We start from the raw sequence: 21,352 nt of genomic DNA, 5'->3' as shown, positions 1-21,352 counted from the left end.
CCCTGGTGTCTGTCTGCGCGAGGTTGATAGTATGAGCCGCCTGGCTTAACTCCACAGGCCTGCCCAGCTGGCCCTGCTGCGTCTCCACACACCCGGCTCTGTCTCTTCTCATGCCAGGTGGGGGCTTGACTCTATCACAAAGCCACCAGGACACAGAGCCGAATACCTGTTAGCGAAAACCAATTAGGACTCGGAGTCAGCAGTTTATAACTAGCAGAGTTCCCGTCTGGATTTGGCTGTCGGGTCAAGTCGACCAGCAGCTTCACAGAGAAGTAGCCGGCGCTAAAAAGCCTCCGCGGGGGTTTGTGGCTTTGTCGGAAGTGCCTGCGTTCGTTCGGGGTGTGTGTGTGTGCTGCTGGATTTGATGTCACGGCGGACGTCAGGCTGCTGTCTGTCGGGTTTCATCTCCCCCCGCCTCTGCGCTGTAAAGCACAGAGTCAGCTCAGGCATTACCATATACTGACCTTTGCCGCTGCGCTCCCCGCCGCACCGTTTTCTGACATTCAGGGGCGCTGTGGGGCAGCAGGAGGGCATGGGGGGGCAGTCTGCTGCATGTGTGGGGTTTTTATGTGTTGAGGTGTGTGTGTGTGTGTGTACTTGGTGGCAATATGAACCTAGAATTTTATCACGATATTTTGTGTTGCCTTTTGTGATTACGACAAAGATTGTGATAAAACAAAAGCCAGATTAATTTATTTTTTATTTGTAACTGTGTGGCTGTGACTCCATGTCACAACATTCATAGACCACAAACACAAATGCAGTTCTTGAAAATATTATAAGATTATATAAGATTATCACGATGGTGGTTCTGATTCATCATCGTCGCCATAATTTCCAATCAGTGATGTTTAAAACCCCCAAAAACTGTCTGTATTTTTTTTTTTGCATTTTCTCAGGTGTTTCTTTTTTTTATTTTTTTTTATGAAAGTGTCAAATAGCAGTACAGCTAAAAAATGACTAAAATCAGTAAATATGTTTAGTTTAATGATGCAAAGCCTTCTTTATGTGGCTGCTGTTCTGAAGTAGCACATTATAAACAGGAATGTTTTTAAGAGCAGTATTTGTGTTTGTGGGGTTGTAATTGCTGTGACGCAGAGTTACAATACAATATTAAAATATCATAATTAAAGTTGAGTATTGCTCACCCCTAACTCCTATTTGAAATGGGTTTCCTCAGGATGCCGGTTAATTAAGTGTGATTAATATCACTAAGCTGCACAAAGTTGCTGCATTTAATCATATTTTTAAATTTGCCGTTTATTGATGCTGTCGTGGAGCAAACGATAACATTTTTGACCTACTGTTGGAAATATTTTGAGACATTAAGTCAAATTTTCACGATAAAAGATAAACGATACGATAAACGCGTTTTTTTCCTTGGATTGCCGGTAGAGACGTTACCATTTTGTATTCCGTCCCCGCATCATTTCTGCTGTGCGACAGTTTTTTTTTGTTTTGTTTTTCTTTTTTCGCTTCTGGAAGCTTTGAAAAACAGACTCTGATCCGTCTGATACTCCGCTCTCCTCCACCCCTGAATCTGCCTGTTGTCAGAGAGATTGCTGTTATCTTTGTGCAAAATCTTGGCAACCAGATAAACGAGTGCTGGAAATCCTGCCTGCTGACATCAAGGCTCCGTGTACCTAAAAACCCCTCCAAGGCCGGAGGGGGAAAAAAAAGAATAACATATCAGGCCAATTAGAGTTAATGCATGGTGACGCGCCGTATCGAGGGCAGGGATCGCCGCCATATGGCCGTCCAGGCTGGAGCGGCGGAGGATCAGGGGAACGGAGAAGGTGATGCAGCACCTCCAAGGCTCCCAGATCCGTCTGAAGACAGCAGCTCCGCCACCCACTGCTAACCACCCACCATTTTCTCCCTGCCTCCCCTTTGCCACTGTGCCCCTGCTGCACCCCGAGGTGCAACGCCCTCAGGTATCTGTGTATTACTGGCAGCTTCATTAAGCCTTGTTTTTCTTCTCTCACTGGGAGGATTTAAATGAGCTGTCATCCTGACCTTTTTGAGCTCCTGTTTTTTTTCTTCTTTTGGAGCCACCCGTCTTTCAGTCTTGCCACCTTTCTCTCCGGCTTTGTCACTCTTTCCTCCTCTTGTCTATCCTCCCTGCGGGTGGGAAGACACTTTTAAGCCATCACCCTGCGGCAGGCAGGCATGCCAAGGTTGTTTTGTTGGTAATTGCCTCTCTCATAGAAGCTTTTTGTCTGCGCACACTTGCCGCCCTCCTCTGATGCCACACAGCTAACGGGGAGGGCACGGACTCTGTAGACTTAATTTGCTCCCTGACTGTTCTCCCGGTGCTGATTAAGCAAGCATCTGTTGTGTTTGGAATACAGCGGCAAGCCAAGTGGAGCATGGCTAACTCTTCGGCTTTCCTTCCCGTACCGAGTTATTGTACGACGTGGCTGACATTTATAGGAGCTACAGCTGTCCTCTATTTTCCTGACGTTGACTCCACTGATTTTATGTCCCTAAAACAAAGGTCTCTTTTAGATCTGGAGATCCTCCAGGTCTTTCAGAAATATTCTCTCAAGCAAATGCAAACGTTTTCCAATCCTAAAAATGAAATCTAAATGCATAGAATCTGCCCTTTAGAGGATCCCACCGTCTCTGTGCTTTCCTTACTGTTGATGATGTAATACTGACACGCCACCCACCCATATGTTTAGAGTTGTTGATCAGCTGGAACAGGAACCTCCTCCTTGGGCCTAGCTGGATACCTGGGAAAAGAAATTCAGTTTTATGCGTTTTGGCCTTTCATCCACATCTTTCTGTCACATCACTGAAAACAGTGGAGATATGAGAAAGCTCCATATTTGTGTTGGCGTTGTGTTCATAAGAAGAGATTTTTACGGTCTTGCGCATTACAGTCTGAAACAAATAATGCACCAATATATAAACATATGTTTTAGCACAACTCCCAGTCGACATGGTGTTTAGCTTTAGATTCTAATACACTGTTTAAAAGTATCTGTCCACACAAATGAGCGTCATGTTTAATTCCTAACAGGAAGTTTGGTTGTTCTGAAGCAGTCTGATTGGCTGACAGGTTTTAGCGTTGTGCTACACTGCCCCCTACCTGTTTGGCATGTTTAAAACACCGAGGCAGATTCGTGTGGGTTTATGTGGATGGAAACTCTCCTGAGACGGACGCTGTGGGTGCAGCATTTTTAAAACGACGTGGAGGAAATATTTGTTTGACTGCAGACCTGGCTACTTGTGGGTACGTCTCAAGCTTTTTGCAGCTTCTAACAAGTTTGCTTCCAGTGTTGCTCTGCATTGAGCTCCATTCATCTTTTCATCAGCTTCCTTTTTGAGCAAAGGTATCGCCACTTCATGATGCTGCAATGTTTCATGATGGAGACATTTTTGGGTTTGACTGGAGGCTTGAAATTTTCATAAATGCTTGAATTTCAAAGTAGGTGTTTTTAAGGTTTTAGCGTTATTTGTAGTTGAAAGTAGATATTTGAAGATTAAGACACTTTTTTTTTTCTCACTACCTGAACTGAATTCAGACAGTTTCTCTTGTTTTTAGTCTGTTAAAATTTCCAAAATTATTTCCATTTGCGGGAATATTTTAGACTTTTTTGTAACTCTTCTAGACCTTTGAGTTGTGAGAGACTATAAGTTGGTTATATGTTAGCTTATTTTGTCCCTGGTGTACAGTATAGAATATTATCACAGTAATTAATTGTATCGCATGATAATGAATTGACACTTTATTTTAGTTCACTCGTACTGTTGTGTGGTGCTGGAAAGGTGTGAAAATTTACCTTCAAAATGCTTAGAAAGTTCTTGAATTTTACTGTGGGAAACGTGTACCAACCCTGGATATAGTGTTAAGTTTTCCAAACACTCGTACTGTTTTAAACCTCGCCTAAAACCTTCAGTTTATTGATTGGACGACCTCTAAAGGAAACTGGCTCCAGCAGAATTTATTGAGGGGTGTCAAAGTTGAGGGCGGCGATCACAAATGCGCAGAAACCAAATAAAATCCACTGAAGTCTGTTGAAAATGTGGAAACTTTGCCGGATGATCTACCTGAGTGAATGATTTCTCCTGCCGTGGTCTGCGCCGGGTGCAGAGGTAAAGCGCAGGTAGCGGGGTCTGACTAGCTTGCATGCAGGGCGAGTCGAAGGAGAAGGCAGGCAGACTGGGTCGATTTAAAACAGCCAGTCCCTCAGGCCCAGTCTGCCCGTTTCACTTCAGCTGTTTGATGTTTAATTGAAGTTGTTATTGGCTTCAAATGTCACCTTACCTGATGCTGCAGGTGTGAATCAGTTTCTAATTGAAAGCTAACTATGTCCTCCCCGGCCCTGTGCCTCCAGGGAGCAGCTCCAGACTTCTATTAGTCCAGACCCAGGCTCTGTATCGCCACGCACCATGTGCTGCCTCGCAGTTATGTCTGACCTCTCCCCTCTCTCTCTCTCTCTCTCTCTCTGTGCAGTGTGAGGAGAAGTGCGTGTCCCATGTTGCATTAGTGTCTGTGTGAAATGCTGGCCTGTCTGCCAGGGCCAGGTGACCTCCCCCTCCAGCTTCTCCCCCACACGCAGATGAACACTGGACCGCAGAAATGTAAGTACTGATCTCAGGACGCACACACAATCATAATGCAAGCAGATAAAATTCTACATCTCCAGCTCTTTTTTTTTTTTTCCACTCGCGGGGGAATATTTTTGTTCTCGAGCGCAAATCTGTCAAGGGAAATTAGGATGAACTGCGCCATTAATTTGCTGATGAACTAGCTCCCCGCCCCTCTCCCTCGTCCCCCGCGAAGACGTGTCTGTCACAACAGCGTGGCCCTGCGTGCTTTACCAGAACGCAGCCGTCGCGGCAGAGTGTTAAACACAGCCATCTCGCCTAATTTTCACCATCAGGAAGAGTCGGTTACTGTCAGACTTGCAGACAGATTGCGGCTGAGTGGTTTTGCCCCGCTGATCTTGTAATGCGAATGAATTTAAGATGCAATCTGCTGCCCTGGTTTAACAGCAGACTTGTCAGTGCCTGGCAGCTGAATTAAATGTGTTTGAGTTTTACTACCCGACTGCTGACAAACTAGAGACTTTTTGAGCATTACCAGCCAGCAGTGCAAATGGAGAAGCTAAGGTCACTAAGAGCAGAGGCCGACTCTTAGCGAGTGGTGAACGCATAATCGAAACAAATGAAGTGTTGAAGTTTTATTTTGAGCTGCTTGCAAAAATACAGCTTTTATGGTTTAATTTCTATATTACGACAGAGTATTAGGGCCAGGCTAAGGAAATATTAACCCTTTCATGCATAGTGGTCACTACAACGGACAGCTGTCTAAAAGCCATGTTCTTGTGCTTCTTGTGGATTTTTATGTTATAAATGCACACAGACCACTGAAGTGGACACTAATGCATCATAAAATACACCATCAATGACTGGCCATCAGCTGCAAATGTAAGAAATTATTTTAGTTAAATCCAACATGGCTGACAGACAAAAAAGCACGCCGACCGACCCGGTCCCTCCTTCTACTGTAGACGACTCTGGCAGGTAAAAAAAAAAAAAATTGATATCAGATAACCCCTAGAGAATAATACTGCTGATGTATTTTTCAAATAACTTTGTATTTGGAGAAAATTACAATTGATCACCTAAAAATATATATATTTTTTTACAAATATTTTTCCTACCTTTTTTTTTTTTTTGCCTTAAAATGAAAAAAAAATTGAAAAAAATCCTGACACAAAGTATCATCATTCATGCATGAAAGGGTTAAAATTCAATTACAAGAATAAAATTGTACGAGAATAAAGTCACAATATGAGAACGAAGTCATAACATAACTGTATTCTTGTGATATTTCAACTTTATTCTTGTATTACTTTATTCTTGAGCAACTTTGGGTTTGAAATATTATGACTTTATCCTTATTATTTCAGCTTTATTTGTGGAATATTATGACTATTCTCGTAAAACTGACGATTTTCTGGAAATATCAATTTATTCTCATATTTTTCCAGCTTTATTTTCGCATGGCTTTATTCTCGTAATATTATGACTTTATTCTCTTTTATTCTTTATTTTTTCAAAGTATGGCCTTATACTTCGTCATTATATATAAACATATATTTCATCAAAGAAACGTCTGATCATATCACAGTAAAACCGAAATAATTATGATCCTTTACGTTTTCCAGCTTCACCTCATCACAGTCTCCTTTTCTTCCCATCCAAGTTTCTGTGGAAGCTCAGTCCCAGCCTGACCCATTTCTATTCCATTCCAGCATTTTTTTTTCTGAAATGCTCCCGCTCATCAAGACTGTAATTTCAGAATCACAGTAATCAGCCAACCCCCAGGAGATCAGCGAGCATGAGGGAGTCTGCTAAGTGCCGGCGTCTGTTGCCTCTCTCAGGCAGCCCTGTGACACGGTGCAGCCATCAGCCCAGACTGTTTCTCTGCTCTTTCCTCATTTCTGACACACCAAGACACATCTGAGCACAACTGGAGTTCATTTTGTTTTTTCTTGCCCAACACTGTAATGCATTTACGTGATGGAGTGAGAGACGCGAGTAGCGCGGCGATTCCAAGAAGTGCAATTTCGCTCCATTTTTCCGTCCCTTTTACTTTTATAATGCTCTCTCCTTTTCATCTGTTCTTCAAACAGACGCTGCTACATGAAAAGACACGGATCTCGTTTCATTCGCTCTTAATTGTTTTATCAAAGAGCCTAAGAAAAATTCGGTTCACTCAGAGCTATTGTGCGGCGTCGGACCCAGCACCTGTAGCTCGCGTCCGCTGTGTTAGCGTCTTCGTTCTCAGTCCACATAACTCAGTCTCTCGTTGGTACAGATGCATCATACCTACAATGTGACCATTACAACCAATTCCAGGGATAAAGTCTCCAGTACCCCAGGGTTTCAAAACTATTGTAGCGTTGACCTAATGCTAACCTTTTGACCAATGGTAACTCTGGATTAGATCAATTAATTTTATCTATAAAGCACCCTTCATACTAAAAGCAGCTCAAAGTGCTGTACAGATCAATAAAAGCAAACAAAAACAATTACCCAGCCCAACCCCACATGGAAAAACACACAACTGCATGGAAAACACACAGACTAAGCAGAAATGATTCAGTTCAGGAAATGCATTTAAAAAGTCGAGTCTTGAGTTGCTCTTAAAGACAGCAAACATTTTCTGCAGGTTCTCTGGCAGGCCGTTCCACAAACGGGGTCCATAATACTGGAAAGAAGCCTCACCATAAGTCTGTGTTCTGACTCTGGGAATTGTTAATAGTCCAGTGCCAGAGGACCTTGGGGTTCGCAAGGGCTCATCAGGTCTGCAAGATAATACAGTGCAAGACCATTAAGACATTTAAAAACCAGTAAACCAATCTTAAAATCAGTCCTGGGACGTACTGGAAGGCAATGCAGTGATTTTAAAACAGGTGTGATGCGAGCCTGCCTTCTGGTCTTGGTTAGCACTCGAGCTGCAGAGTTTCAGCTGAAGGCTTTTTTTGGGAGACCAGAAAGCAGGGCGTTACAATAGTCTATACGACTGGAAATAATCATCAGTCAACGGAGGGAGTAGGCTGAACTCTGGCTATATTTTTTTAGATGATAAAATCCTGTTTTAACAATTTGTTTAATATGTGGAATAAAAGTGAGCTCAGTCAAGAAGTACGCCCAGGCTTCTGACTTGGTTTGAAGGTTTAAAAGATGCAGTTTGTATTTTTGAATGATGTCCTTCTGATGATGATTAAAACTTATCTTTTGTCCTGGTTGAGCAGGAGAAAATTCTGTGCCATCCAGGTCTTTGTCTGAAATGCAAATAAAAAATGTGCAGTGATTGGCTGGGGGTCGTCCTAACACAATGAGATGCATAGCTGAGTGTCATCACCATAACTGAAGCTGATTCTATGGTTCCTAATGACTCCACCAAGAGGCAACATGTACAAATTAAAAAGTAAAGGACCTAAAATGGAGCCTTGGGGGACGCCGTAGTTAAAGTAATGGATCTGTGAGGATCAGACGCTGTAGGGATCATTAGGAGTTATGTAGGGATTCACCTGTTAGGTGGGGTGTCTGTTGATTAGAAGGGTCTTACAGACCAGAAATCTGGCCGTAATGGAAAAGTAACAAGGAAACCGATTGTTTTAATTCCTGTTTGAAGTTTGCCACAATGCATGTAGGGGACACAGCCAATGTGGACGAAGGTTCAGCTTTTTTTTTTTTTTTTTTTTTTTTGGGTCGACACACAGAACCCTGCCTGTGGTGGAAAACCAGCACTACACATCACCCTGTAACACGGTAATGGAAATATCATTCTTTGGGAAGGCTTTTCTACCACATCAGGAAAGCTGGTCAGAGGGAAATGGTTAAATAAAGGGCAATGCTGGGGGGAAAAACTGTTATGAACTGGTAAACACATTAGACTGTGAGATTCATGTTCCAGTAAGACCGTGATTCTTACTGGAACTGATTAGATGAAAGCATTCTATGTGTGGATGGCCCAGTCAAAGTCCACATTTAAATCTACTTGATAATCTCTGGCAAGAGGCGTTCGTAGATGCTCTCCAACCAATCTGAGTGATCCTGAACTTTTGCCAATAAGGATGGAGAAACTCTTATCTCCGAATGTCCAAAGGTGGTAGAGAAGCAAGCAGACCTTCTACTACTGACAGGAAGTGTGGTATCACCTATGTCTCTGCTGGAATTGACGTAAATGGCGATTCTACCTACTCCTGTCACAATAACTAATTTCACTGGATGATAAATTGTCCCATAGGCTATTGCAATAAACGATAATATTGTTGATCATTTTCAGTTAATAAAATGATAAAGCCATAATAATGCAAATGTGTCCCTTCAAAGATGAATAAACATCAACTCTTAATGAACATTTAACACTGGAACTGGCAGCCATTTTAAATATCAATAATAAATAATTCAGTGAAATGGAAATTATTGAGCTTATGCGATTAATTGGCTTATTGCTTCAAGATTAGTTCTACCAAATATTGACTTTGATCAGTAAAAATGTTCACCTCAGTTCTCGAATGGACTTAAATTACTTTGGATTTGTGGTAAAGTCCGATGCTCAGATTTTGATTAAACCAAGATTTTTAAGACTCAAAGCAAATTGAGTTTGATTGGAGGTCACCAGGTGCTGACGACACTTGGAAATGTATAATTTACTGACATTATATATATATATATAAAAAAATTGGCTGAGGCCTGAATTTGAGGTGCTTGTTGGAGAGATTCCCTTAGAGAGGGCAAATAACTAGGTAGTAAGACGAGACATGATTCTCCTACAAAAGGGAACATTGATTCATAAACATGTAGGCACAAAAGATTGCAGGGTTTAACAACGTGCTCTTTGCTCAGACTTCTCATCTCTTACTTGCAGAGGAAAATGTGTGAACCAAAACTGCCAGCAGGTTTTAAAACAGACTGAATCAGCAAATGAATCTTGTTGTTGAACCCTTCGCTCTAAGTGCTCCGCGTCGCTCGGCCGACCAGCCGGCCTCTTCTGCTGCGACTGAATCTGGGGACGTGAGAGTCGTTTAAAGTTACAAGCTTGTGGGCTGCTGTCAGAGACAAGGCCAGAGCAACTGCTCTATTTATCATCAGGGAGTGACTGTTAACAGATGATGGCTGTAAAGTGTAAAGGCTGTCGGAGGAGTATATCAAGTGAAGAAAACGGCCCATTTTCCTCTCAGGAAGACTCGAGAGCCTTGAAGTGGCTCTTGTTCCTCGGTTCTTATAGGCAGAACAAATGGAACGCAGCTGGGCCGCTTCTTAGGCACTACTGATCGACCAACTATTTTTTCCCCTTCTTGGTCTTGTTTATTTATAAAGGTTGTTGTGAGGGACCAGACTCAAACAAGGACAAAAAACGTTCAAAGTAGAAAAAAGGTTTCCATTTAATTATTCAAAAAAATCATTAATAAAGCATAAAGATTTAAAGCAAAAATAAATCAAAGGATAAATAACAAATTTGGATCCAAATTAACTGAGGTCAACTGAACTCTAACTAAACACAAACAAACTGACCTCCTAAACAAAGAACAAAGGCTGCTTAAATAGGGGTGGAGTAACCCAAATCTACCACAGGAGGGATGTCTAACCAAACAAAAGAACAAATAAATACAAAATTAACTAAAGCATTCTATAAACAAATAAAGCAAAATAACTTTAACTTAGCACAAACAATAAGTGAATATTTTAAGTGACAAAATTAAATAATCTTGGCATCTCCCCCTTCAGTCTCAGTAGTTTGTGGATGGTTTGCCCCAGGATCCTCCACCAGCTGGTTCCTATCAGCAGCACCTCAAAACACAAATATAAATAAACCATTCAGACAGACATTAACTAAAGTGTGCACCCATTAGAATATATGTCTAAATGAAATAACTTAAACTATACTAATAAAGAAATCAATACTAACACTATGCGGTGGTGGTAGGAGCATCCACCACACACTCCCCCTCCTCTGAAGGCTCGCTGGTACAGCGGGACAAGTAGTCAGCAGTGATGTTCTGTCTGCCAGGGATGTGCTGCACCTCAAACTTGTAGGGCTGCATGGCCAGGTACCAGCGGGTTATTCGGCTATTGGTGTCCTTCATCTTCTGTAGCCATTTTAAAGCTTTGTGGTCAGTTTCCAAAATGAATTGTCTCCCCAAGAGATAATAGCGGAGCGAATCCAAAGCCCACTTTATAGCCAGACATTCCTTCTCTATTGTGGAATAACGGGTTTCTCTAGGATACAGCTTACGGCTGATGAAGGCGATTGGATGCCGATCATTTGGAGAACCCTGAAGCAGCACAGCGCCAAGGCCCTTATCTGATGCATCCGTTTGTAAAATAAACTCCTGCTGGAAGTCAGGGCAGTGGAGGACAGGATCTTTACTTAAGGCCTGCTGAATATCTCTGAATGCTTGCTTAGCTTCTTCAGACCACTGTAGAATATTTGGGCCCCGAAGACTGGTCATGTCTGTGAGAAGAGAAGCTCTAGCAGAGTAATTAGGGATAAATTTGTGATACCAACCAGACATACCCAAGAAGGATTTAAGCCGTTTTCTCGTCTGGGGAAGGGGGCAGGACTGGATGGCTTCAATTTTTTTAATTTGTGGCTTCACCAATCCTCCTCCGATGACAAAACCCAGGTACTCCGTTTCCTTCTTTGCTATGGCACACTTGGCTGGGTTCACTGTCAATCCTGCTTTCTGGAGACACCCAAAGACCACTTGTAGATGTTGCATGTGTTCATCCCAGGAGCTGCTGTAAACAATGATGTCATCTAGATATGCAGAGGCAAAATGAGAGAGGTCATTGAGTACCTTATCCATTAGGCGTTGAAATGTGGCAGGAGCCCCATGCAGTCCAAACGGCATCACTCTAAAGTGGTTAAAGGCCCCATGGTGTTCTGAAGGCCGTCAGCTCTTTGGACCTGGGGGAGAGTGGTACTTGCCAATATCCTTTGGAAAGGTCAATGGTGGTGAGATACTTTGCTTTGCCTAGTTTTCCAATAAGATCGTCGATTCGTGGTGTTGGATAAGAATCAAACTTTGAGACTGAATTTAGATAGCGGAAATCAATGCAAAACCTTATTGTTCCATCTTTCTTAGGGACAAGAACAATTGGATTGCACCACTCGCTCTGTGATGCCTCAATGATCCCAAGGGAAAGCATTAACTCAACTTCTCTTTTTAATGGTTCAAGAAGTCTCTCAGGTATACGATAACTAAGTCGTCTTGGAACAACATCCGCTTTTAAGATAATGTCATGAGTTATCACCTCAGTATAACCTGGATTCTCCTGGAACACAGTCGACGGACAAACAGTCCTCACTTCCGACTGTTGTTTTTCTGACAGATGAGCCAAACTGGGCTTAGAGGCTGATGGAACAGGCAAATATTGCTCCTCAGATTCTTCATCATCCACGCTCCGGATGTAAAAGGAGGCAGGTTTCTCTTGGCCCCGGGACACCCATTGTTTCAGCAGGTTCACATGGAGAATGCGAGTAGAGCTCCTTTTACCTGGAACAGAGATTTTATATGTTGTTGGTCCCATTTTCTCCAGTACCTCATAAGGTCCTTGCCACTTGGCCAGTAGCTTGCTGTCCTCTGAAGGGAGCATAATCAGCACTTTCTGGCCTGGCTCGAACCCTCTCTCCCGTGCTGCAGAGTCATACCAGGTCTTCTGTTTGTGCTGAGAAGTCTTCATGTGCTCCTGAGCCAGGTTGGTCATCTTCTCCAGCTTCTCCCTCATCTGGAGCACATAAGACACAACATTTAAAGGTTCTTTGTTAGTTCGTCCCCCCTCCCACAGCTCCTTTAGAACCGTCAGGGGTCCCTTCACTTCATGGCCAAACAACAGCTCAAAGGGAGAAAACCCAGTGGAGGCCTGGGGAACTTCTCTGTATGCAAACAGAATATATGGAAGCCATTGGTCCCAGTCAGAGCCCGTTTCACTCACAAATTTTCGTAACATTTGTTTAAGTGTTTGATTAAACCGCTCGGTGAGACCATCCGTTTGTGGATGATAAGGTGTTGTTCTCAGACCTTTAATTCCTAGCAACTGGTACACATCTTTGAGCAGCTTGGACATAAAATTAGTGCCCTGGTCAGTCAGTATTTCCTGAGGAAAGCCAACTCTAGAAAAAAATTGCACCAAACAGAATGCAACACTCTTTGCTTTGACAACTTTCAAAGGGAAAACTTCTGGATATTTAGTTGCATAATCCACAAGCACCAGCATAAACCGGTTACCGGCTTTACTCCTTTCAACCGGGCCCACTATGTCCATACCCAATCGTTGGAATGGTGTACTCAGAATTGGAAGAGGTTGGAGAGGAGCTTTATTGGGGAATCTAGCGGATGTCATTTGGCATTCTGGACAGCTCCTGCAAAACTGCACCACGTCTTTATGCAAGCCAGGCCAAAAAAAACAGCGCTTTATGCGGGCTAAGGTCTTATGCTTCCCCAGGTGGCCAGCCCAGGGAATTGAATGGCCCAGTTTCAAAACAGTTTCTCTAACTGCTTTGGGAACCACAAGCTGTTGAATTGGCCCATTTTGCCTGTAAAGAAGGTCATTTTGAATGGCAAAACCATTTTTATTGACTTTAGCTTCTTTAAAGTATCTCACAAGACCTAAATCCTGGTGCTGCAGCTCTAATATATTACCAGGGATTTTGAAATCTTTGAGTACCTCAGGATCTGGTGCATCAGAAGGAACCACCACCGTCCCTTGAAACTTCTCTCTTCTCCGTAGTCTTTTGGACTTCCTGTCCTTAGTTTCCTCTGTGAAAACCTCCACATTGTGAAATGGTAACGTACTGAGGTCTGAAACAATTTCCTCAGTCTGCTTTGCTTGGGCCCGAGTTAGAGCCACATTACACTTAGGAGACTTCAACAGGTCAATAAGCACTGGCAGGTCATTGCCAAGAATAATTGGGAATGGCAAGTTATCCACAACCCCAGCATTAAGCAGGTAAGTTTGTCCTTTTATAGTCACATAAACATCTGCTGTTGGATACTCCATTTTATCACCATGGACACAGCAGATTGAAATGGTCTCATTGGTGCAAACAAGCTGGGGTGAGACATACCTGCGCTGGACCAAAGTCTGTGTACTCCCTGTATCAATCAGGGCCTTCAGTGCATGACCGTTGAGCTCCACAGAAACCTCCATTAATTGGTTCAGTGTTCCAGCATTTGGAGTCTCTTTCCTAGGCACAAAACACATCTGGGACAACTTCACAGCATTTTGGGGGCACATTGGTTTAGTATGACCCTCTTGTCCACATAAGTAACAAATGGGCTTTTTCCCTTGAAATTTTGAACCAAATCTCTCTTTAACAGGTAGCTTACCCACAGCTGAAACTGGTTGGGCTGGAGATTGATGGCGGCCATCCTTTTTCCAGCTTTGAAAAGCCCAAGAGTTCCTCCTCCTTGCAGCCACAAACACATCAGCCAGTTCAGCAGCCTCCATTGCAGTCTTGGGATTATGTTCTTTTATCCACACCTGAAGTTCTGGTGACAACATTCTTAGATACTGTTCAAGAATAATTATTTCATTGATTTGTCCAACTGTTTTGCCCTTAGGTTGCACCCATTTGACATATAACTCCTTCAGTCTGATGTAGAGCTCTTTGGGAGTTTCTTCTAGCTCCACCTGAAGCGAGCGGAATCTTTGCCTGTAGGTTTCACTGTTAATGTCATACTTCTGCAAAACAGCTAGTTTAACTTGATCATAATTCATTGACAAATCAACATCCATGTGCACAAAGGCACTTCTGGCTTTGCCTGTTAGCAGTGGTATTAAATGAAAAGCCCAGTCAGTCCTTGGCCACCTGCAGGCAGAGGCTATTCTTTCAAAAGTAATGAGAAAATGTTCAATATCATCTTCTTCACTCAATTTTTGCAATTTAGGTGCATAGGAAACAGACGACTGTACATGAAGGTCACCTGATTGACTGTGCTGAGGCGAAGCTGCTACTCCAGGGTCTGGTGGTTGTGTAGGCCGCACTGGTGATGTCTGAAGAGAAGAGGGCGTAGTCTGGGACTGGCTCTCCCTTTTAAACAATCTGAACTGCTGTTGTAGTTCCTCAAATTTCTCTTGTTGCTTCAAAGTTTCTCTGGCCCAGTAGTCCTCTGTGGCCTTCTGATGTCCTATATGGGCTCGGAGAAGGTTAGCCAAGTCTGTAAGTGTTGGTTCACTCCCCTCCTCATCCATGTCACACAATCCACCAACCGCTCCATGTTCCTCTGCCGCCTCTCTTTCATCATGTTCAGAACTGGGTTCTCCTCTTGTTCGTCCTTTTCCCCTTCCAGGCATTTTGGAAACCTCTCTCAGCAGCAAATCATCCCACTTCTGACACCAACTGTGAGGGACCAGACTCAAACAAGGACAAAAAACGTTCAAAGTAGAAAAAAGGTTTCCATTTAATTATTCAAAAAAATCATTAATAAAGCATAAAGATTTAAAGCAAAAATAAATCAAAGGATAAATAACAAATTTGGATCCAAATTAACTGAGGTCAACTGAACTCTAACTAAACACAAACAAACTGACCTCCTAAACAAAGAACAAAGGCTGCTTAAATAGGGGTGGAGTAACCCAAATCTACCACAGGAGGGATGTCTAACCAAACAAAAGAACAAATAAATACAAAATTAACTAAAGCATTCTATAAACAAATAAAGCAAAATAACTTTAACTTAGCACAAACAATAAGTGAATATTTTAAGTGACAAAATTAAATAATCTTGGCATCTCCCCCTTCAGTCTCAGTAGTTTGTGGATGGTTTGCCCCAGGATCCTCCACCAGCTGGTTCCTATCAGCAGCACCTCAAAACACAAATATAAATAAACCATTCAGACAGACATTAACTAAAGTGTGCACCCATTAGAATATATGTCTAAATGAAATAACTTAAACTATACTAATAAAGAAATCAATACTAACACTATGCGGTGGTGGTAGGAGCATCCACCACAGTTGTATTGCTCTATTGGCATCAGCTTCCTCAAAAGTGCAAAAAGTAGGCAGGAAGAGGTTTCATGTGAAATGCCCCCTCCTCCTCTACCCACAAACAAAAAAATACCACTTGTCTAATTTGACACAGAGCCTTCAGTTCTAATTTCCTGCTCATGTGCGAAAACTGCAATTTCCAGCAGCACGAGCTCCCGCTTCCCTGCTGCTTAAACCTTTCTCAATAAAAACAGTAGTTTGAATAAAAGAAACCCTAATTAGTGCCTGCTGACTGTGCACTTGTGTTCCAATCAGCTCTCTAGCAGTGGGATAATTAGCGCTTGGCCAGAGTGGGCCCTTTTTTCCCCCGCTTCCTCCTTGGCAACGTACTTAGCTGGAGATCTGAGAGATAATATGCTCCATGCCACTAGCAGTCACCAACATGTTTTCCCCCGTATTCCTCATTAACCTTCCCTTCATGCTCGTAGCTCTTCAAATAATCCAGGTTTCAGGTTATTTCTAATAAGCTACATTTGTTTGGTAGAGGATATATCGGCTGCCGACAGGAGTTTTTGCTGATCTAACCAGCAAGAGATCCATTTTAGTCACAGTTAAAGGCTGACTTTGGGCAATGATTTGTCCACTCTGTTGCATATTTTAAGGCGGTAACATGTCAAGCCACTAGCATGATCATTTCCCACTGTAATTCACTTTGTCAGTCTTTTGTTTCCATCTTATTTGTACTGAATAGGGATTTAATGTCATACACACAGTTAAGATCATACATGCTTTCACAGGAATCCCACCTCAGGATTTTAGCAAAATTTCAGGGGAAAACCAAAAATCACTACTTTGTTTCACACATGGAACAGAGGTTTCATGAGATTATCACGAGAAATCAGTCTTTTTCTTTCTTTGTTCCATGATGTAAACCAATTAGTTGACGCTTTTGTATTTTGCAAATGCTTTTATCCAAATCGACTTAACGAGGATAAAACAATCCAGATTTTGTCAAACAAGACAGTCAGGTTCTGTTAAAGGTCACAGGGGTGATAGAGTGCAAGTAGGCCTGTTGCTATAAACGATAAATCAATTAATCACACGATAAATTAAACCCATCAACCTCATTTTAATTATCGGCTTTATCGTCTCTTCCTGCGTTTTTTCTTTCTTTTGATGACACTGAATGAAAAAAGGCTCAGCACCGGTGCTCTCCACTGACCCTCCCTTCCTCATTTCCTTAGTGTAATGTCCAGCTCACACTACACGAGTTGTCGGCCCATTTTCAAAACCTGAGACACATTAGCCGACAGAAATCCTAGGTATAACGGTTCAATCGGGTTTGATCGTGCCATGTGGTGTCCAGCCACATGGGCACAAAATAATGGCTACAAGTCCAGTTAACTAATTTTAATATCAGGCATTAATCAGTGTTTTACTAGAATTTACCTGTAATGCATGTGGCTAGAGTCAGCGTAAAATCCTGACTGAATGAAAATCATTATAACCTATTTATGTCACGTTAACGAAGAACAGCTGAAAAGTTACCGGGTTTATCAACTGCAGTAGGAATTTGGCTCCAACTCCTCTCCTTGTCATTTCTATATTCATTGCACGAAACGTTGAATAAATATTGTTGTTTCCACATATCTCCATGCGCTGTCAGCTGTTTGGGATTCCCCTCCATAATTTCCCCTCAGAAAGCATGAGGAGAATCCGCGCTTTCTGATTGGCTACCTGTCACATTCAACAGGCTGCGTTAACCTCCCAGTCGGGAAAAACCCCGATTTAGATCAGAGCGGCCAAGACGATCTAAATCACACTACATGATGATCGGTTATGAAATCACCAAGGAGAAAATAGGGGCAAAAAAATCGTGTAGTATGAACTACTGCATTAGGTAATCGGATGTGCCCATGTTCTCTATTTAAATCTCGTGATTACTGAAGGCCAATATAGTATACAGACTTCATAATCTGCACTCTTTTGGTTGAATGCAGTATTTATTTCCATTTTGGCTTTTTGTTTAGTTTTTATTCAAGTACGTTTTTTGTTAATGGAGACTGAGAATCCATTTTATTTTTTGTTTTTGGTTGTTTTGTTTATTTAGTTTCAGTTCCAGTGTTATGTGTTCTTGTGAAAACAAAGTGTATCTATCTATGGCAGGAAATCACATGCATTATTGGTCATTTCCATTAAATCAGTGTCAAAAGGTCATGAAACAATATTATCGTTTATCGCAATAATTTTTTAGACAATTAATCGTCCAGCAAAATTTGTTATCATGACAGGCCTAAGTGCAAGCATATAGGGAAGAGCAGTAGAGGGAGTTGGGAAGTGGTAGAGATGCCCTCTGAAGAGCTCAGGGCTTCAAAACTCTTTAGGCAGCGGTGCTCAGTAGGTCATTCCACCATCATGGAATAAAGCAGGACATAGAAACTGGATCATCTTGAGCATGGTGTAGGACTTCAGATCCATGCCTTGAGGTTTGGTGTCCTGCAACTTCTTGAGATGTCCCAGGTCCAGCACACCTGAATTACCTCCACAGTGCAGTCAGGTTTGCCAGAGTCCTGCTAATCACCTCATTATTGGCCTCAGGTGTGTTGAAGCAGAGACACAATAGCTGCAGGAGACCAGACCTCCAGCCCTGAATTTGAAGAGCTTTGGTGTGGGCACTGCTTGCCGACAATCTCTTGACGATTGGAGTGACAAAGTCATGGTGTGCGCTTTAGCAAGAGCATTCAAGTATTTTGTAGTAACCTGAATTTAATTCAGACTGCTAAGGGTAGCCAGTGATCCTCAACGAATACTTTTAGTCCAGCCACTATCTGTAGATCAGTGGTCTCAAACTCCAATCCTCAAGCAACAATGTCCTGCAACTTTTAGATATCTCTTTGCTTCAGCAGACCCGTTTCCAGTATTGGCTCATTAGCATAAGTGTGTGTAGCTCGACTGTCAGTGAAGCAGTTTCGCCATTTAATTCAAGAGTGTGGGGTAAGGGGCGCATCTAAAAGTTGCAACACTGTGGCCCTCAAGGAATATAGTTTGAGACCACTGTAGTCATGGGAGATGACTGCACCAGGAGCTGCGTGACGTGTTGGTTCGATCCTGATATTTCTTATGTTTAGCTATGCAGAGATGCAAGATTGAGCAGCAGAGGCAACATGATCTTTATAGGTCAGCTGGTCAACGATTAGCCACCCAGGTTTTTAGCTGCCTTTACTGGAGCAAAAGATGGGGATTCATTTTGGATTACATTTCTGTGGTGTATAGTGAGTTGGCTGTAAAGACGAGCAGTGTAGAAAGAGATTTAGTTGGAGGTTAAGGGTTTTAATCCATCTGAGAGACAGTCCGAGATTCTTAATAAGTCCTTGTGGTCCTCAGGTGGGAAAGACAAATAAAGCTGTGTAGCAGTAGTATCAGAAGCCATGTGATCGGATGATTTGACCCAATATTGTGATGACTTAAATAAGTCTTAATTATGAAACGCTCAAGATGTTTTGTGACTTGCGGCAGATCATGGCGCTCTCTTCCTTCTCACTCCCATCCCTTTCTTCTGCAACACACGAGGCGGCGGGAGGTTTTCACACCATGCGGGCTTTGTCAGAATCCCCGACTGTGGTTACATTTTCCAGTAAAATCAGCCCTGTATTTATTCAGTCTGTTCCTGTCACAACGAGACATCATTTCCAACAAGATCATTAATCATTCCTTGTGTTTGACAGGCGAAACCTATCCTCAGCATGTCTGTGTGCTTGTGTGGAAGTGTTCATTTCTCTCTGTTTGCTTAGCCTGGCATTTATTCCATGACAGACAGACACTGGGGCTCAACGATGGCGGGTGTCAGGCTCCAGCTCCTTGGCCCGGACCCCTGCATTAATGAGGGTGCCATCAGTGGGCTGAACACTTTGTTTCAGTGGAGCCCCCCAGCCCCCCGTGTGTGTGTGTCTGTGTGCCGCCCCATACCAGCCCCCACACATCACTACCCATTGTTTCCTGCTCACAAATAAAGCAGGAATTAATCAGCCGATTGGCACGACTACCAGCTCTGCTTGGTCCGTGCCCCTCACTTCAGTCGCTTTAGCTCTGAGCCTCATCCCACGAGGTTAGTCCGACTGCTGAGAGACTGAGCCGAAGCCCTCGGTCACAGGAAACTGCAGACTTCCAGCAGAATCTCACATACTTGATTTATTCCTATTTCTGCACCAAAGTCAGGTGACTAATTAGCTGTGAAGACATTAGTTTTGCCTGAGCTAATTGTACCTCCTCCCCTGGTCAGAGGAGAAAAAAAAAGAAGGCAACTGTGTCACAGGTGTAGTTCATATTTTTATTATTTGTCATTCTTGTAACTGCTTTGAAAAAATACTTCTTTGAAAATGTGAAATATGGACATTCGGCGTCTATGATGCTGAAACGTGTTTAGCATTGAGATGCCGTTTTAGGCGTGAAAAGGCCGGATGATGGACGAATTCGTTTCTGCACAACTTTAACACAACTGTGGTCTTTTCCAGCGTCCCGTCAGATTGTTAAACCCCAGTGGTCCAAGAGAACCAGCTGCTCAATATTCATAAAACTGGGAAAGTAATGGCTTTTAATTGCCATTCCTCACCATCAATCAGTTAATGCTGTATGTTGATGATCACTCTCTAATGGAAACGTGATGACCCCAAGTAGCCACTGTTTGGTGCAGTTCCCTACCAAAGAGCATTGTGCTCTCTGTATGCACGGGGAAAAATATATGGACTAATTAAACAAGCTGGAATATTGAAAAGTCCATTAATTTCAGGAACTTTATCACCAAGTGAAACACATTTTTAGATTAATTGCACACAAACTGGTGTTTCCCAGCCTTTATTTCTGTTTACAGTAATGAGAACATGACATTTAAAATTAGAATATTACATCAGATCAATAAAAATATGTATAATACAGAAATGTGGATTTAATGAAAAGTATGCATAATGCCAGCTTAAAGGTTATTTTAAAAGGTAGTTTTAATCTGACAAACGAATCTTGTCAGAAATCATATTATAATTTATGGAATATGACTGTATGTGGGTCATCTTTCAGCCGGTCACTAACAAAATGAGTCAGTTTCCCACCACATCTGTCATGTCATGCATATCATTTCTTCCTCAGAGACACAGAAAGTCATTAATTAATAAATAGAATTTCCTAGAAAATGTGACCAACTCAAAGTTTACTTAAGTTCAAAGTACAAGTAGAAGAAATGCTTCAGTAACCGTTACTTTGAAAAATGTTTGTAAAGTTACCAGTAATTTTACTATTATGCGATTGTCCGTTGAGGAAAAATATAATCAAACCAAAGAATGTAAAATCAACCTATTATACACCATTTAATAAGGTAGCCAACAATGAATTTTAACGTTCTGGGTATGTTAAAAATTGGGCTGGTTGTGCATTGAAATCTGCTCAGATTTAAAACGATGAAGAAAAAAAGAGAGCTAAACAGATTTAATGGATCATTTTGACATATAAACCAACTACTTTTGTGGCTGTTTTTGCCGTTTTTGAACAACCTCACGCCCTCCCACATTCGCAAACAGGTAATCATGTTCACATTGTCACTCTGGCATTGTTAAATTTAGTCACAGTGCTTAGCAGGTGCAGCAGAAGTGTGTGTGAGCCGAGTCCTAGGAGGTGTTCCTGCACATCAGAGACGCTGCCTCTGTGTCTGATTAGTTGTCTGCTGTCATGGAGGGGCTGCTCTCCATCTCTTTTTCACTCTGTGTGTTCTTTTTTTATTTCTCCCTGTAGCAGCCACAGGGGACCATTACAGCCTCTCTTCTTTGTTTGGTTTGTGATTCACCCACTACATGGCAGCCCACCCTCAGCACTTATTCTTGGCCTGAATGTGTCAATTAG

The 21,352-nt window shown here is 42.3% G+C and overlaps 1 protein-coding gene across 1 annotated transcript in view; it reads left to right on the top strand.

Moving 5' to 3' along the window:
• fam222ba (family with sequence similarity 222 member Ba) overlaps window positions 1-21,352 on the top strand; it is a 56,497-nt gene that overhangs the window by 29,941 nt on the left and 5,204 nt on the right. Inside the window, exon 2 of the mRNA XM_015012326.2 lies at window positions 4,463-4,590. Coding sequence (XP_014867812.1) covers window positions 4,509-4,590 — 82 coding nt within the window. The 5' untranslated portion in view covers window positions 4,463-4,508. The remainder of the gene's footprint in view (window positions 1-4,462; window positions 4,591-21,352) is intronic.

Source organism: Poecilia mexicana, unplaced genomic scaffold (assembly GCF_051168715.1).
Source record: "Poecilia mexicana isolate PSO_F unplaced genomic scaffold, ASM5116871v1 scaffold_14, whole genome shotgun sequence".
NCBI classification, from domain to species: domain Eukaryota; kingdom Metazoa; phylum Chordata; class Actinopteri; order Cyprinodontiformes; family Poeciliidae; genus Poecilia; species Poecilia mexicana.
Note: the sequence above shows the minus strand (reverse complement) of the source record. Positions and strands in the feature narration are given on the sequence as shown.